This window comes from Callorhinus ursinus, unplaced genomic scaffold, assembly GCF_003265705.2.
Source record: "Callorhinus ursinus isolate GAN/ISIS: 27379988/994484 unplaced genomic scaffold, GSC_fseal_2.0 scaffold1, whole genome shotgun sequence".
NCBI classification, from domain to species: Eukaryota; Metazoa; Chordata; class Mammalia; order Carnivora; family Otariidae; genus Callorhinus; species Callorhinus ursinus.
This window is the reverse complement of record NW_027397063.1, coordinates 50,957,681-50,976,881: the sequence shown is the minus strand read 5'-3', so window position 1 is coordinate 50,976,881 and position 19,201 is coordinate 50,957,681. Positions and strand designations below refer to the sequence as shown.

Here is a 19,201-nt window from a genome sequence, read left to right as displayed (position 1 = left end):
AGGCAAACAAGTAAACAATGATGTCTCTCTAGAATTGCTTTTCGGTTGCTGGAGTGGATCTCTGTGACTGTGACTCAAATCTGTGGACGTTCCATCCGAGTGGTATCTCTTTCCATCCCCAAGAGCGGGCTGCCCTGGCCCCGGGTGCCTCTGTTGCTCGCTTCTCCTCTCGTGTGGTTCCCTCACCTCTTTCCCCCCTTCCCCTGCCTGGGCCTTGGGCGCACCCACGGCTCCCCTGGACATTTCCAGGCCCACAGAGAGCCCTGGGGAAAGAAGTTCACCCTCCAGTCTGAGGCCTCTCTTGCTACTCAAGAGCCTCCACCCTTCCCTTCTCTGAGCCCCCTCCTGCCTCCCTCCGCAACCACTGTCCACCTCTTCCCTCTCCTCCACCCCTTCTCCCAGCAGTACCATCCACCCTCTCCTTAGCTTGAACGGGGAACCCAGACAAGGTCTGCCAATCATTGAGAACTTACCTACTGTGCTAAGGCTTTGCCAGGCACTCCCTCATTCCATCTTCACAACAACTCATCTGCTACTATTATCTTCATTTCCGCTTCTCAGGGGGATTAAGGAATTGGCCTAAAGTCACACCCCTCCAATGGAGCAGTATCAGCATTGGAATTCATGTCTATCTGACTCCAAGTTCATGATCTTGGGCTTTGTGCTAAGCCCCCTCAAATCTCCAGCTACACCCCTAAGATCTCCCCTGAGTTTCAAAACCTATTACCACCTAGACAGCTCACTGGCTCCTTGACACATTAAAAGCCAAACGATCAAAGCACCAAACCATCTTGCCTTGATCATCCCTTATTGGCAGCATCATTGCCTTACAATCTCAGGTTTTGTCCCCTTCCTCTTCTTCATCTCCCACATCTAAGCAGTCAAGGCTTATAGACTCCATTTTTGGCCGTTTTGCCCCCAGATTTGCCCCTATCTTTCCTTTCTTACTGTGCGTGTTTACTGTTGGTTCCTATGACCTGTCACCAGACTTCTGCCACAGCCTCCTAACTGGTCCTACACGCCACTCTCTGAATCGATCCCCCGGCAGTTAAGTTCAAATGTCCATTGCCCTCCCCAAAACTCTTCAGCGTCTCCTTGGCCTGGGGAGTAAATATCAGAATTACCTTCCCAGCCTAAGATTCAAAGTTTGCTGCACTACGGCCTCAGTCTATCTTCTCAATCTCATCTCTTTCCAGGTTGCCCCAAATTCATCTCTTGCTTCAAGGTCTACCCCACCTGCCCCCTGTCCCACAAAGCCCTTGCAAATTTCTACAACTTGTTTCAGTCATCCCTGAACTCTCACAGTACTTTCTCTTTAACTATCTCAAGGCATCTCCAGGTCCTAAAGCAGGTCCTCCTCGCTTCCCAATGTTTGACGTTTGCATGACCCAGGGTTGTGCCCTCTCTATCAGCAGCCTAAACTCCCTTTCATGTGCTGAGATGGAAATCTTGAACAATAACCAAAAAATGGATCCGAAACCCTGCCCTCTAGTGATACTGCTGACCAATCAGTCAACCAGATAGTCTTTTGACTTTTACCACTTGCACTGGCTCTCCAACTGAGAAGGAGAATTAAAGAATGTGTCCATAAGGCTGGAACCCATACCATTAAAGAATGTGTTTAAAAATAAAGGGAGATAGGCACATGATTCTATAAATACACCCCAAAACATTGAATTACACACTTTAAGTGGAATGCATTGTGCGATACGTGGATTATATCTTGATAAAGCTGTTTTAAAATGAAGGGATAGTTAGGGATTTTATAATATATTTCACTCTTTGAGAATAGAACTCTGCTTAGAACATGTAAGTCTTTTGTGTGATTTCTGGACACTTAGTACCTAAATATATAAGTGATATAAGAAGCAGACTGCCTCTGGTTTGCTTATTATCACCTCTACCACCCCAAACCCGTACACTAGTCCTAGCTAAGGACCTAAACGGAACTGAGTGGTCCTTGTCTGAAGGTAGCCACTGTTTATAGTACAAAGATGCACCTTCAGAAAGAACATGAGCCAGGGGGTGAAGATCAAGCCTTGGAGCAGGGAGCCGGGAACTGTACAAAGAGCTACTAAGAGAGGCTCTTTGGCAGCCCCCTCCTTGCCTCCTGGTTCCCGGCTCTCCTCTCTACCCTCTTGAGAGGGTGCCTACACACTCCACCCACACACATCCACCCGTGGGGTGCTGGCAGGTGGAGGTTGTGCCCTGCACAAGCATCTGGGAACTGAATTCAGCCAGCCTTTCTCTGCAAACCTGGAGTTGGCCAGGAGAGGGTGCCTCTTTCCAACTGCACAAGAGCATCCTTTTACCGGCGGCATCCATGCTTGACATTCACTTCCACCTTCCACCACAACCAAAAGAGTAAAGCCTGAATTGGCTTTTGTGACCTAGAGGAAAAGCCCCAGAATGCATTGCCCTCACTACCTGAACTCAGGAACCAAGCCAGGCCTTAGACCCCAGTGGAGAAGGATGCTTTCTTCTTGCCTTGTGTGTCGACATGAACCCATCCCCACCAAACCTCAAGATGGAGGCTCTCCTCTGTTCTAGGAATGAAAATCGGCCTTGGAAAAGCTGTCTCCATCATCCTTCAGGGCCGTATGCAGTACACAGCATTAAATTCTGTTCATGGGATGCCAAATAGCTGGTCAACTCATTAAAAATGCAGTCATTCATGCAGACCTTTGGTCTGCACACAATGCTACTCACCAGTCTGACAAACTTGACCAAATGGATTCAGCATTTTTTTGGCCGTGAAGCCTTGGTATGTACTAACAGGGTAGTAAGAGCTAGGAAAGGAAACGAAATGATAAAGAGAGGTTTTGAAAGCAAGTAATACCATTGTCATTAGATTCTTAGGCATAGCCCTGGATGCTTGCATTAATGCTGCCTTTTCTTTTTTAAGAAGCACAAGGCCCTTCTCCCCCAACCCCCCTCCTTGGCGCCTTGCCTCCCCAGGGGGCCAGCCCCCTCCCACAGCATCCTGGGTCAGAGCTAGCTTTGGGGAGAGGGCTGAGAAAGTGTCAGGGGAGGAGGACACGTTCTGAGCGGTGAGAATTTGAGTCCTCCGCTAGGGGCCCGGGAATAATGCGACCAAATTCATTCACCAGAGAGTTCTTTAAGTGGCTCTCAAACGGCACCCGTCACACAGGCGAGCCCCCGCTCTTTGAAGCAAGCACAATAGGTACCAGATGAGTCACAGGCACCTTGGATTTTTCGTTTGCATCTAAATAAGCACTTTATATTTGCAAAGGCCTTTCCAGTCATTTGCAAAAAGCTTTCTCCTTCAACAATTCCACGAGGGGAGTCCACAGAACTAAAGATTTATTGAGCCCCCTGTCTGACCAAATAAAAGGTGGTGAAAAGCAGCCCTCACAGAGCCCTGGGGCTCATTAAACCCAGGCAGGGAGTTAGACTCAAGCCCTCCCACCCAGGCCAGCCTCTTTCCTCCCCCACGGCCAGCTTCCCAAGGGGGGCACCCATATCAGTCTCCCCCCCCCCCGACACACACACACACACACACACACACACACACACACACACACACACACACACCTCCCAGCCTAGGACAGGGCTTCAGGTGGAGGTCACGTTCCACCAGGGTCCTGAGACTTTCAGTAGAGTGACAAGCCTACCACCCCCCAGTCACAGAACTGGGAGTCAGAAGGGGCATTATAGTTTAACTCATTTGTGCAGAAATGTTACATGTTGTAGGGGCTCCCGCAGCCTCTGAGACAGGTCTGGGACTAGAACCGGAGTCTCCTGACTCCCGCATGGTAGAAGTAGGGATGGGGCACCAAGAGCGAGACCCCTGGCCATGTCAGCAGCCGCCACTATAAGTGCTCTTTCCTTGGAGTAAAGGAAGCATATTTCCTATGTCTTCGGTGCCCTGGCTCCTCCTTGGTAATCTGCACTTGCATGAGTCTAAAAGCAGCAACCATCAAATAGCTACCATTTCTGTAGCATGTACCATGGGCCAAGCTAAGAGCTTTTCATTCTTGCAGCACCCCAGCAAGATAGGGGTATTAACCTCATTTTACAAGTGAAGAGTCTGAGGCTAGACCGCGTAGCCTGCCCGGATCACACCACCAGGAGATGCAGGAGTAGGAATCCAGTCACCCTCCTTCTTCTACAGCACGCTGCCTGATGCAGCAGCACCTTCCACACTCTGGGCCCCTAGCTCTGGAGCCCCCACTGCCTGGCTACAACACCTGGCTCTACCATCTGATAGCAGTGTGAGCTCCGGCAAGTCAGTTAACCTCTCTGGGCCTCGGTTCCCTTACCTGTTTTGTGAAGACCATAGCAACAGAGTTATCACAAGGATGAAATGAGTTAATATTTGTAAAGCACTTCAAACAGCTGCTAGCATATAGAAAGTGTTATATACTTGTTTGATAAATAAATACATTTAATGTTCCGTTTAATGTTCCCAGGAACAAGGGGCAGATACCCATAAACGTACTGATAAGGATAATCACAGATCCCTTGGGCTAGCACAATAATATGACAACAGTAATAATAATAATAATACTGTTTTTTGTTTTTTTTTAATGTTTAATAGGTACCAGACATTGTGCTAAAAGACTTCACAGAGATAATCTTATTCAACGTTCTTAACAGCCCTATCCGGCTGCATCATTACCCCCAATGTACAGATAAGGAAATTGAGTCTCAGGGCAGCCAAATTCTGGCCCAAGGCCACGCAGTTAAATGGAAGAGCTGGGATTCAGACACTAATCAGTCTGTACGTAACCACCTTGCACGCTGCCAGGGTTCTGACCATGTCAGAGAGAGCCGGGTGAACTAGGAGCTCCCAGGAGAGGAGGCGAGGGAGCGGGAGGGGTGCGCGCAGAGTGGAACAGCGCGGTGAGCGCCGCGGCGGGTCCCAGGCGGCCCAGGCCAGCCTCCCGCTTGCGTCCCTGCCCTCGCTGAGGGCGGTCACCTGGGGCCCATTCGGGAGGAGACCAGATTCTGCCCGGGTGAGGATTCAGGGTCCCCGCAGGCCTCCGGGACCCCGCCGAGCCGAGCCTTCCCGCCCTGCCTCCGCACGGGGCCCGAGGAGCCAGCAGGTGAGCGTGAACTTCTCACCCGCCGCGCCGGCGGCTCTCGCTGCATTAGGGCGCCCTCTGCTGGCTAGCTCCGGAACGGCACCTGCCTCTCCGATCCCGCGGCTTGGCTCCCTGGCGGGGAAAATCCCGCGTGCGGGCGAATTCGGGGGCCTCGTTTGTAACAAGAGTTTAATCGTGTTCGGGAAACAATACGAAGAAAAATGAATCGTAACAGTGATCAGTGTAGTTTCATCTCTCACTTGTTACCCAAGTTAACAAGAATTTCTGACCGAAATTTCCTTTAAGGCAGAAATTTTTCTCAAATTTGCTCGATTGTAAGATGCCCTGGCTTGTTCAAAACGCACATTTCTGGGTTCCACTCTGGAAGTACTTAATCAGAATAGCTAGGGACGTGGCCTGGGAATCTGTATTTCTAACAGGACACACACACACACACACACACACACACACCCCGACCCACCCCCTCCCTCTCAGGTAATTGATAGACTCAAACTAATTGGGGAACATTCTGGGAATCCAAAGTGCTCTCAGATAGAAACCACCCTTTAATGCCTGCTGTCTTGAGGAAGCCCTCGTCCCCACCCGGCCTCAGAGACTTGACAGTGGCCTTGAGAGGGTGAGGGGCACACAGGAGAGACACTGGCCTCAGAGGTGGGATACCCGGGGCTTCCACCACCAGCTGGGGGACTTTGGGTTCATCAAGTCACCCCTCTCTGTCTCCGATTCCTCCTCTATAAAAAGGAGCCAGCGTTCCCTACACGTACTGAATTAACAGGAGCGTTCACGGAGTTGCTGAACATTAGCGTATACCTAGGACAATTTGCTCAGCGGCGCGCTTGCAGCCAGCTCATGATGACTAGCAAGAGCTGAAAGGCAAAATTTTAGGAATTGTTTGGGCTGGGTATTAAACCTTTGGTGTAGCTTGAAACGGGCAACGGTGGGAGTATTTATACCATGAAAATAGACAAATGGTACCAATTAGGACTGTTTTCACCTAGAGAGCCAGTTGTTAGCTATTTAGCAGCACACTCCTGAATGTATGGGGCAGTATCAATGGACATTATGTAAATAGAAGGCCGGGGCACAACAGTAGGTCTGGAGAGAAGGAAGTGGGTCATACCTTTCCTCCCCGTCTCCCAACAGCTGTTTGGTCACCATAGCCCTTTGGGCTCAAGGCTCAGCCTCCCCTCCAAGGCGCCTCAGGGACCACTGCTAGGGGCCAGACATACCTGACTCAAAGCCCCAGCCCACTGCCCCAGCAGAGTCCAAAGTCCTGAGGAGAGTGACAAGCCTAGAGGAACACCAGGTGCTACTCGCCTGCTCCTTGATCACCAGTTTAGGGACTCAAGGAAGGATTTGTAGCATCTGTGCATCAGAAGAGGGGAACCGAGTTCTCATAGTCCTCCGTTGGGGTGGATGGTGGGATCTTAATCTGACCTTATTAAATAAAGACCTCTATTTCTCCCTCTTGAGAAAGAAGCCACCTCTGTCACACATCATGGTACCAAGGCCAAGTCTTGCAGAGTCGCTAAAGCTGCTCTTATGGGAATGCAAATGCTAACACATAAACTCTAAGGCCAGATACACACAAGGTGGGGATTTGGGCAGCCTGGCTCACAGAGGACGATCATGTGTGCCCCACCCCCTCCAGCCCAGGGTCTGTTCTCCCTTTCCTCAGCCCCAAGCCTTGAGGGACACAAGAGGAGCTAGGGAGGATCCTGCTCTGAATCTGACCGCTAGCTTCCCTGGACACTGAGAAGACAAAACTTGAGCCTATGTAGACACAGCTATACACACTAGATTCCTCGAGCGTGGCTAGGATTCGAATTGTCCTCTTATGTGGAAGGCCTTCAGGATCCACAAGGCAAGCAATCAACAGCCTTGTACTACTTGCATGGTGCAAGGACCGCTGAGGAATACCAAGTCTACAACATGATTTGAGTCATCAAGTAACAAATCGTATGGGATCTATGTCTCTTCAGCCATGAGGCATGCAGTTTCTCATTATTGAACTTGTCCAGTCCCTTTTAAGGGCTTACCTGGTTAAGCCAGGCCCACCCTTTTGATTAACTCAGTCTATTGATTAGTAATCTAATCACAGCAGTGACATCACATGGTATTCTCAAGTTCAGCCTCCATTCAGTGTGGGGGATTGTACAGGGCAGGCATCTTGGAGGCCATCTTAGAATTTGCCTTTCTCAAGCGGTTTCCATCTGGGGGATCCAGGATGGGGAGGACATGATGAAATCTACTTTTAGAGCCTGGCAGCAGGGACCAGCCAGGAGGCTGTGGCCATCACAGAGAGCAGCTGGTAGGAAAGAGATGCATGGATAAATGGGGAAGACATCATAAGTAAATGTATAGGATCAGCTATCTTTTGGCTCAGCAGCTAGAAATGTGTGAGAGGAGTTGCCACGGAAAAGACGATGTCCAGTAACACAAAGAACTGTGCGTTGACCATGCCAAAGCATGTGCCGTAGACCGAATATTTGTGGCTCCCCCAAGCTCATATGTTGATATCCTACCCCCCAAAGTGATGCTATTAAGAGGTGGGACCTTTGGGTGATAATAAGGTCATGAGGGTGGAGCCCTCATGAATGAGATCAGTGCCCTTAGAAAGGAGACCCCAGCCCCTTCTGTCATGTGAAGACACAGTGAGAAAATAGTCCTCTATTTTCCACAAGGAAGTGGGGCCTCACCAGACACTGAATCTGCCAGTGCCTTGATCTTGGACCTCTCAGCCTTCTGAACTGTGAGAAATAAATGTTTGTTGTGTAAGCCGCTGAGTCTCTGCTATTTTTGACAGAGCTGCCTGAATGGACTAAGAGAGCATGAAAACTGGATTTTGAAATAAGCCTTCACTAGATATTACTCACCTCTATTTTTAAAATCTCCACCACTTGGAATAGTTGTCACTAGGAGGGTTAGAATTTATATTAGGATACAAGCAGGGGTAGACATCCTCTTTGGGCACAGTTCTAGCATTGTCTGGAAAACCGTGGGAGAAAGTAAAGGCACACAGACCAGCACCCAGAGTCTTGGAGATTCGGGTATGCAAGTACAAGTTTCAGGTGTGCGGGGAGGAGCCTGCCGGCGGCCCAGTCCATTACTTTACTAACTTTATTCTTCTTTCCCCCTTTCCCTGCTCGGGGAGTTCTTCATCTCTCTTAGCTCAGCCTTTCTACATTTTCACTCAAATACCCTTTCTCTCTTTCTCCAACCAAACTCTTTTGCTCCTGCCACATGGATCACCTAGATTAGTTCTCTAGGAACATCTGTCCACTTTTGGAAAGATTCCCCCACCCCTTCTCATCATGGTCATCCCTCCCTGCTTCCTTTCACAGGTACACCGCGGTGGTCATGCCAGTTCACTACCAACATGGCACTGGACAGAGCTCCTGTCGGCGCGTGGCCCTCATGATTACAGCCGTCTGGGTACTGGCCTTTGCTGTGTCCTGCCCTCTCCTCTTTGGCTTCAACACCACAGGTAACAATGATGGCCCCTCTCACGACACCCATGTGATTCACGGCACACCTGAGTGGCTGTGAGTGGTGCTGAGCCTGGAAGTTTCTGACCCTGATCAGCATACTTCAGAACCAAATAAGGATGCCATAGGCTGCAAAGCTTTGGGTTTTGATTCAAGTACAAAGCAGAACCTCATCAATTATTGGCACATAAAGTTCTTCCCCAGTTAGTGAAAATTCTGTCCTATCCTTATTTTGAAAGAAATGTCATTGTATTCATGGGAAGCGATGTATCAGTTAGAACATTAAACTATATTAATAATTCAGGTGAGATTTGCTAATGAAAAGATGACAATTCATGATGGACTTCCAAGGCAAAATAACACTATAAAGGCCCTCAAATGGGATATCTATTTCTAATTTTTTACTAAACAAAAATCATTTCTGGTGTTTGGGAATTGATATAGATCCCTAAATTATTGGAGAGTATATTTTTATATCTTAATATACAAAAATTCTGGCCATGATGGTTGGCACATGGTACATCTTCTATCGGATGGATGGACAGACAGATGGGTGGATGGATGGGCATATGGATTAACAATGTGAATGTCTGAGATGTTTGGTTTTTAGACACAAGACACCGATCCAGGTTTACACCTCATATGGATCAATGCCTTCTTTGGCTATTCCATATACATCTTTCAGCCTCAGGGATTTCATGTGTTGAATGAAAACTACTAGCACATGTAATAAAGTTAACAGGTATTGACAATGAACACTGAGTATTTGCTGAGAACTAATTGAGTCAGGTTCTAGTGTTCATCTGGATTTGTTTAATTCCTACTATCTTCCAAGTTCATTAGTTTCTGGTGTATATGTACAAGTCACATAGCTGTGTATTTATATATATACAGATATTATAGGTAACACATTGCATATAAATACAGGCAAATCCTAACTTATGAATAGTCATCAAAGAGTCATTTGCCGGCCAGTGATTTAAAAGTCAAAACACATTGAGGAAGACAGATAGAGGCTCTGGAGTCAGAAAAACCTACATTCAAACTTCAGTTCTGCTACTTACCAGCTGTAAGTAGTCTATATATTTAAATTTGCTCAAGTGTATGCTTCAGTGTATTATTATCCCAAAATATAAAGGCCCAGTGGATATTAGCTACCACTTTTGTTGTGAAAAAAAAAAAAGCTACTTAGCTTTTCTAAGTTTTCTTATTGATAAATTTGGGATAATAATACACTGAAGCATACACTTGAGCAAATTTAAATATATAGATTAAGTCTATATATTTAGGTGGAAAGTTTCCAGCATTTATTTTTTCATATGGCCCCCCTGCACATAAGCCCAGCAACTTCATTTCTGAAACTGCATGTTGTGTTTGAACTCTTTACAATATATGACATAGTAATGTATGTATCATACATCTTTTCTCACTACTCTCCGGGGCTCTAGTAAAACCATGTATATCTTCGTATGTGATTCAGGAGATTTTTCAAAGCAAATTTCAGGGCTAGATAATGTTCACTTTAATCGCTGACTTTAGAATCTGCCACTACATATGATATAATTCCACTGTACTTGCTTCATAGAACTTTTTCATAATTAAGTGAGGATTAAGTTGGAGTAACATATGTAGACCGGCCAAACACACACCATACGCTCAAGGTCAGGTTTCTTTGTCAGCTACATTGAAGGTTAAGTCAATGTCATGTTGAGTCATCCAATGAATATTTGCCTAGTTTACTCAGGGTGTTCCTAAAATATGATGTTACTATCACGTTTGCGTTACTCTTTACCATTCGTTACTTTGTTATTTTCATTGAACGACACTTTATACACACAAACATGGCTGTGGACACACACATACTCCCCGAAGCAACATTCCCTAACACAACTCTGAGAGGCTGCCTGGCATTAAAATACTATTTTTGATGAGTGTTAAATATACTTTTTGGGTTCATCTGCTAACTAAGCCACCTTCTATATCTTAGTATCTACACAAAAATACATTATTCTAAGTTGGAATGTGTAGTATGGGAACTCAGTACTACTGGCAGACCCCGGCACTGCTTACCCCTGGTCAGCAGCAAACCCCCACCAACATTCAGTCTGCGAAGTGGCTCCTCTTACTCATTCCGGGAGGTGGGGGGGGGGCTGTTTTACTCATTCTCTCTCTCTCTCTCTCTCTCTCTCTCACACACACACACACACACACACACACACACACAAACACACACACACCCTAGTAACAGTTAAAAACAGTCTCAACATCTGACAGTAGACCGAGTTCCCAGTTAATGTCAACATCTAAAGTGAAGATGAATGATGAGCTAATTGCAGTGGTGTTGCCACCAGTGAGATCATTATTATTCCAGAAACAAAACTCAGAAAACTGTCTCTCCAAGTGGATTTTCAAATATAGCATTGAGAAGGCAAAAATGCTCGCTTCTCTCTCATCTCTTTCAATCTCTTACTTTAAAGAAGTACCTGATTTATTCTATTGCAACTTTTTTTTAAGTCATTCATTCATTTATTTATTGTAGTAATCTCTACACCCAACGTGGGGCTTGAACTCACCACCCCAAGATCATATTCCTCTGACTGAGCCAGCCAGGGGCCCCTCTTTCTCTTACTTTTAAGTTTATTAATAAGACTATAGTAAGCCCTCCATTTATTCATATGTAGCATCCAAGTGTCAGGTCCATTGTAAAGGCCCAGTGGGTATCAGCTACCACTCTGGTTGTGATTACTGTGTGTTAGAAAAGGGTTCTGTACATCCAAATTTAACTCTGCACCTGCTCCAGAGAAAATCTGAGTAGCAGCAGTTCTGCTGGTGGTTATAGAGACCAGTCGCCTCGTCCTAGAACACAGTTCGGGGAATTAGTGAGCAGAACTCAAGGCGAGGCAGCCCGGCTATCCTTCTCCGCCTCTGTCTGACCTTCAGAGTACAGCTTCATTATCTTGATGGATGTCGGTTCCTCTAGCAGCTCTTCCAACTATAAGGAAGCTCCCAAGTTCATTCGAAAGCCCAATATAAATGACTCCTCTCAGCCATTTGTTTCTACTCACCCTGTGAAAAGTAGAGGAGGCAAGGGCAGGGTACCGCCAATGACACCTGAGAGTGGAAGGGGCTGGATTTTCACTAAGCAGTGCAACACAAAGGAACTTCCTGGCAGAGCTCTTTTTAATGATATGAGCTGCCATATGGGATTATGAATTGTCAGACGACATAAGGCAGAAAAATGTTGAACTTCAGTTTCCTTCATCTTGGCGTTGTTCTTATTGTCCGAGATGCAACGTGCACTTCTAGATATGCACATAAGGCAGGATCTGCGGTCACAGAGAATTCCAAGGTTGGGGGGCCCTGGCTGATCAGTGTTGCCCCAGCTCCCAGCAGGGGCCCAGCAGTCTAGCTAAATACCCCATCATTGACAGCATGCAGTACCGGTACTAAAGGAAACGCTAAGAATCCCTGAATGGACAACCTAATACTTTTATTTCACAGGTACAAGACTAAATAGTCTTAATTTTCCTTTGAAACAAGGAAATGGAAGACTACCATCTAGATTTGAGCAATAGAATCCCTCACCTGGCTTTCAGAACACTGGAGCTGGTGGAAGCCTGGTTGAGAAACACATAGTTAAAAGAATAACAGGCTCATCCTGAATTCAGGTGCATCAGGCTCTCTTGTCTTTGGGGACAAGGTGAAGACAAATCCTTCCAGGAGCTTTAAGTTCATGAACCTGTCAAGTCAACCTGCTTTTGGCCTTGCCCTTCACATCACTGTGGGGCTCAAGCTCCTAGGCTAGCCCGCAAAAGCCTCTTCCACCCCTTTGTGGAGCTATTTAGTGTTTTTGTCGCCCAGCATGGTGCCTGGAACAGAGTAGGTTCTCCATAAACTTTTGTTGAATGGGTAAGTCGATGAGTTCTTCTTATCATCCGTTCTTCCTTAAATGTTAAGATTAGTTGGGGTAAACATCCTCAATCTCAGAGAATGAGGCATAACCCTCTGGTTTTCCCCATTGTCTTCCAGCCAGCGACTGCTTATGTGCTGATGTAAAAGGCTCATTTGTCCACTTCACTCATGTATTTGTCATTTTCATATTCATCCAATAACTACTATACTAATAGCACAGTACTGTCTTCGTTAAATAATCATGACAAGGCAGCTCATCTCCGGGTGGGGGTCGGGGGAGGCTCACTGCCCTCACCACCTCATCTGGACTCAGCAGAGAGAAGCTTCCAGAATTGCTGCCCCGCCAACAGGACACATACCCAGACCAGGCCCAGTGGGAGCCGGGGCAGGGTCTCATTCACTGGCCACCAGCCTCCAGGGTCACTTCACCCATTGACAGGCCTCACAGGACTTCGTGGCCTAGAGAAATTGTGGGAGAGGCCGCAGAGCTCAATCTAAGGACGGGCAGCAGTTTACTCAGATAAGAGAGGCAGAAAGGGATGACTGTGCAGGCTCAGTGATTGTACACGGAGGGCCTTCGGTGGCCAGCAACTCTGAAATAGCTGTGTTCTCTCTTCGCTCTCTCTCGTGTGTATGCTTTCAATATTTTAATGGAAAAATAAATACTTACCCATAAAACACAAGGTATAAGGGGTTACACAGGCACACATATATGTAGGCCTCCCTTCTACCTTAGATCGTTAGCTGCCCCATGACCCTCCCCAGAAGCAAACACTAATCATCTTAAAGATAATGCTTGAAACAAGTATGTATACACACACACACACACACGTGTGTGTGTGTGTGCATTGTGTGGGTGTTTCTACTTTTTACACAAATAGAAGCATACTACACCCACTTTTGCTCCTGGCTTTTTAAAAGTAGGAGTTAATACCATTGGGTATGAAGGAGCACACTTGTTGCGATGAGCACTGGCTGTCTGTCATATGTCAGTGATGAATCACTAAATTCTACCCCTGAAACTAATATTACACTGGACCTTAACTAACTGGAATTTAAATAAAAACTTGAAAAAAAAGTTGGAGTTAGTATATAAAATCTAGAGATCGGCTTCCCAGAACCCAGAGGAGAGTAGAGAAGGGTAGAAGGTATATCTGGAGGGGCGAACGGGGCATACCCCGCACACCAGCAATGGTAAGCAGACGAATAGTGGGAAGGTATCTACCCCTGCCACCATCCTGGCCCCCTTCTCACTAGCACAAGGTGCTCAGGCATCTCCTCACAGGAGGCGTTTAAATCGTGGCCAGATGCTGACAACAGGGGAGCTGATTTCAGGAAGAGGGCTGATCACTGCCTACATGACTCCTTATAGATTCAGAAAGACCAGCAGCGGCCACCCTATCCTACCTCCAACCCCGTCTCCCCCAGAGTACCAGAAAGTGCCCATTTGGTGACCACTGCTTGAAGTTTTGTAAGCCATTTTCTAAAGGTTGTTGACAGAGACTTGGTGAGAGGACATTAATTTTTCCTGAATTTTACCCTCCTCCCAAGAGAAACAAAAACTTTGGGAGCAGCTCCTAAAGATCCTCGTGTCAGTGCTATCATTAAAAGGCCTCGCTGAGAAGTGAGTACACTTTTTGTTTTAATTCTTAGCTGTTGCTCCCCTCCCTCCCCCACAGATATTGTTCTTTATAAGTCTCTCTACGGGTTTCCACTCCAAATGATACCTTGCCTTTTAAGTTCAAACAGCTCAGAGGAGGTATATAATAAATAATAATAGTAAAGAGTAAATAGTAATAATAGCTACCATTTATCCTCATTTAGTCTCATGAGACCTTATTTTTATCCTTCTTTTCAGATAATGAAGCTGAGGCCTAGCATAGTTAAGCAATGTGCTCAAGTTCACAGTTAGTAAATGGCAGACCTGGGTCTCCCACCCCAGGCCTGGCCTCTGCCTAGCTCAGAAGACTGAAAGGCAGAATGAGGGGCCCAGATGGCTGGCTACAGCCCTCTCCTCTACAGCTCACACCTGTGACTATACCCTCTGAGGCCAGATCTGGGGTTGTTGAGAATCCCCTACCCTTTATAAAGATTGGTTGGGTATCCCAACAGCAGTTGCTGCCAGTGCGGGGCGAAGTGTAAATTTGCCATTCCCGGGGACGGGTGGGGGGTTGGGCAGCCAAAGTGTAGAGGGAGGCAAGTCAAAATCACAGAAAGAGCACTGGTTATAAGGTCAGAGTGACTGGAGAAACTTATCCAGGCTCTGCCCCTTTCAGGCTATGGGATGCTGGGCCACTTACTGAACCTCTCCGAGCCTTAGTCTGCTCGCCTGAGAATAGAGTCTGTGATGGCTCCTATGTCCCATAATGTTGCCACAGTGATTAGGTAAGATGATGTGTATAAAGGCCTTGGCACACCATCTGGAAGATATTCGTTTTCTTCCCTTTTCTCTCCCAGATGAGGCAAGTTACAGGCCCTATTCTGGGCATTGGAGGAATTTCAACATCTGCTAGCAAAAACAGCAAAACCACAAGGACTCTCTAAAGTGTAGGGACAGGTGCATTTCAGGACATAGAGCAGGGACAAAGGTGCTCCTCATTTCACATTGTCCACAGTGACAGTATCCTTAACACCCGTTCCCCATCCTACCCCTGATGGGTCCTGAGATTCCCCAAAAAACAGAATTGCCTGCATTCAGCCACCACCTGCCCTGTACCTCAGATACACGTTGGAGACTTGGCGTTCTCAACAAAGAAGCCTCCCTCTCTTTGCCTTCAACAACCCCTTAGTGCCTCCGCACCAGCAGGCCCTTTTCTGGGGGCTGCCTCGCCCCCAGGAGCCTCTGGCCTGTTGCTCTATGACACTCCCCCCAGCCTCCCAGGCCACAATCCTCTGTGACACTTAACACGGCCTTCAGGAAGATCGCCTGTCTGTGTAGACTGAGCCCTTCAAGGACAGACATGTATGCAGCCCGGTGAAGAGCAGTGTCGGGCATGGAAGCACGGGGTAATTTTCTTTTTAAGGGAACTGTGAGCAACACAAAGATGAATTGGACCTCCTCCCCTCAGGGAACTGACAACATAATCTCTCCCACCCCCACAACTCCACAAGCACCCGTGTGTGCTAGTAACACCGAAGAGGCAAGGTGAGGGCTGGGGGGCACAGAGGAAGGAAGAGCTACTTCTGACTGAGGAGCTGATGGAAGCCTCCACAAATGAGGCAGCATGTGAACTGAGAGTCAGGGAGAGGGGAGGAGGGCCCGGAACCCCTACTTCCCGAAGCCCCATGTGGCTTAAATGGTGGAGACACCACACATGGTATGCGGCCAAATTGTGTGCTCCCCTCCGATGTCTCCTATTGGCAAACTGCTTTGCTTTCTCCTTTTGTCTCACTCACAGGAGACCCCACTGTCTGCTCCATCTCCAACCCTGACTTTGTCATCTACTCTTCAGTGGTGTCCTTCTACCTGCCCTTTGGAGTGACTGTCCTCGTCTATGCCAGGATCTACATGGTGTTGAGACAGAGGAGACAGAAACGGATCCTCACTCGACAGAACAGTCAATGCATCAGTGTCAGACACAGCTTCCCTCAACAAGTAAGCACCCTGGAGGGGCAGAGGGAGAACAGTGCCCAGCCCTGTAGCTTCCCAGCCTTGTGTCCAGCAGCTGGGCTGGACCAGCTCGTGCTGCCCCACTGGAGACACACATCTCACACCCACCTTCTAATCTGCTGGTATTGGCTATGCTTTAGAGTAGGAAATCGAATCCAAAAAGCGCATTGTGAGTCTTCCCTAGAGTTCACATTGCTTAGCAAGATGATAGGATAGTTTCTGGACTTCTTCTGCTTTCCATCAAAGTTTTCCATTGCCCCCAAATGGCCAATGGTACAAATATCACACCAGATCTGCCGTTGTAGGGTGGCCTCTGTACCATGCACTGCTGGTGGGTCCCGAGGATTGGCTTTTGAGCAGACCACTTATTCCAAGAATCACCGGGGTCCATGGAAAGCTTTTTTCCTTACTAGATCTGCCCCTGTGTCAAGGTGCTGACCAGCTTGTGAAATGGAAAGCTGATGATGCGTGTTATTGGGCTTTTTGACTCTCTGAAAAGGAGAGCTGCCTCAGCACTGATCTTCGCTTTGCTTGGGCTGGAAAGCCTGCTCATCCCAGTGTCTGGTACATGCTTGGAATCTGCTAGGGAAGGGACATCCGGAATATTATACAGTCTCTGCCTTCGTGGAGCTTAGAATCTAGACAAGCAGATAAAGCAACCCTCTCTGAAGTTAACTAACAGCCCCAGGATGTTTGTGAAATGAGATGAAGGCAATTAAGCACCGAAATAGAAGTGCCAAAGAGGCTATCAGAGAAGAGGTCAATATGCTCAGGAAAGGGCTTCACAGACAGAGTAAGAACTGAATTTGATCTTGAAGGCAGGTCCAGTTTGGATGCCTAGATTAACCTATAATGACCTGAGTGAGAGTCAGTCTCTCAAAGTTGAAGTCCCACAGTTTGGGTAGAACAAGAATATTTGTTCCTGTGAAAGAGGAGGTAAGGACCTGAAGCTGAGGATATGAACAAACCTTGAGGATATTCAAAACATTGGCATCTATATGGTTCATCCACGTAGACCTTAACCTACAACCGTTTCTCCTTCAACCCACCCTAGTCTTCCTGTCTGAGCCTGCACCCCATTCCGCAGTTTTCAATAAGGGACAGATTTCCATCAGATGCCCCGGGGCAAATGGTAAGTAAGCCATGTCTTTGATTAGAAGGAAAAAAGAAGATACCTTTTCTCAACACTCTGACTTGACTTGCTTCCACTTCCACCCCAAAATGCAATGGCCCTGATCCCTTACTTGTATCTTTTGTATATAACAGATATGAGATCCTGGTTTGAGCTTTAGAATAGGAATCACCACTATTGAGCTAGATCCCAATGACTGGAGCCTGTGACCCTCGGACATGGTATGAGGATGCCCTCCAGAGTCACCTGCCTAGAGGGAACAGGGTGTCAGTGAAACACACATGGGCAGAGCCAAGAAAAGCAGAGAAGAGAGGCTAATGTGAATCTTTCAAGTGTCCTGTTTCCCACTGCGTATGGGGGAAAACCAAGACAATTTCATGGTCACCCTTATCTTTGTCCTTTCAATTCAAGCCAGCCCTGCCTCCCCAAGCAAGCTGAGTGAAGAATGGAGGTGTTAGAAGATCAATATTCTTCTGCCTGAACTCCAAGTAAATATTAGGAATAAAATTTTAAGAACTCATGATGATAAAGATCTGAGCTTTGTGCCGTCTCTGTACAGCTAATTAACCACTTTTTAGACAGGCCTTGTGAGGCAGTTAGAGATTCTTACTGTAAATAATTTTTTAATAGGTAAGAATTTTCAAGTTGCCTATAGCAGATCGAAGGTTTGAGGAGGCTCCAAGGCCAAAAGGAGAAAAGTAGAGACTACAAAAGAGAGAATAGAGAGGCAAGAGGCTGGCATTGCCAGGAGCTTGGAGAAATAGGTCTGTCCTACAATCTGGGAGTGGAGGGCTCTGCCAGCCAGACCCAGAAGAATCCAGTGTTTCTTCATGCCAGTCATGGAGGTAGTGATGAGGGTTTGCAGAGAGCTGAAAAATACACTCAACTATATGTAATCTGGGAAGGATCACTTTTCTTCTTTAGGACTGAATTTCCACATCTGGAAAATAGAGACAAGTTATGCTAGATCAATTTTCTCAAACCTGAGATTTCATAAGGACAGTCAAGAATTTGTCCCCAGTCCCTTAGTTTCCAAAATAATGCATTTGATGTTAAATATCATCACTTTTAGAAGATTACTAGATGCCAGCACAATCATAATCTTGGTTATAAATGGCCATTCACACAATATGCTTATATTAATTATTTAAAAACCCCATCAAAATGAAAAACAAAATTTTTTAAATTATACTAGACTCCCTATGAATACTTCTGTGGAGCACAGTTTTAAAAACACTCTATCATTTTAAAGGTCCATTGCACTGATTCATTCAGCAGTGTGTCGGAGTATGTACAGTGCACTAGCCCTGTGATTCCTGGAACTAAGGCAAGAGTAGGGAGCATGTTGTTGACACTAACATATAGACAAAGGAATTTACTGGAAGGATACCAAGTAGCTCAGACTCAATGAGAAGGCTGGAGAATAACTTCAGACAATGCTATTCATGCCTAAGGAAGAATCAGGTTGGAAGACCCTGGACACTGGACACTGCCTGCCATCACTGCTAGACAAATTCTGAAGTCTCCCTACTTCACCAGCTCCAGTCCAAGGTCTTAGGTGCAAATCTCTAATTGGCTGGGCTTGGTTTATGTGCCAGAGCTCTAGATGACTGGTGGGGATGTGCGGAGAGTGAATATATGGCTTTTATGGCTTTCCGTAATGGGAGCTAATGAGAGCTAACCTGCCCTGCTACTCGAGATTGACACAGTGTCCAATTCTTCAAACATGGAAAGAAATTCAGATGTTGAACACACACACATCCCCACCAAATACCAGAAACGTCCACATACTCTCAGGGTCCACTCATCCTAAACCTATTTTTTCCCAACTTCTTTTCTGTTTTACAAATGAAGCTCAAAGACATTTAATTAACTTGCCCAAGTATACATCTAATAAGTAGGAAAGCTGAGGTGAAAATGCTGGGTTTTCTTACCCTTTTTTCTCTTTCTTTCTTTCTTTCTTTCTTTCTTTCTTTCTTTCTTTCTTTCT

At 46.6% G+C, this 19,201-nt stretch overlaps 1 protein-coding gene across 2 annotated transcripts in view; it reads left to right on the top strand.

Annotated features, from left to right (window-relative positions):
• The window catches only part of DRD3 (dopamine receptor D3), a 33,444-nt gene that overhangs the window by 11,321 nt on the left and 2,922 nt on the right, over positions 1-19,201 (top strand). For both annotated transcript variants that reach the window (XM_025868775.1, XM_025868769.1), the window contains exons 3-4: positions 8,414-8,556; positions 15,868-16,064. In XM_025868775.1, the coding sequence (XP_025724560.1) occupies positions 8,414-8,556; positions 15,868-16,064 (340 nt within the window). The remainder of the gene's footprint in view (positions 1-8,413; positions 8,557-15,867; positions 16,065-19,201) is intronic.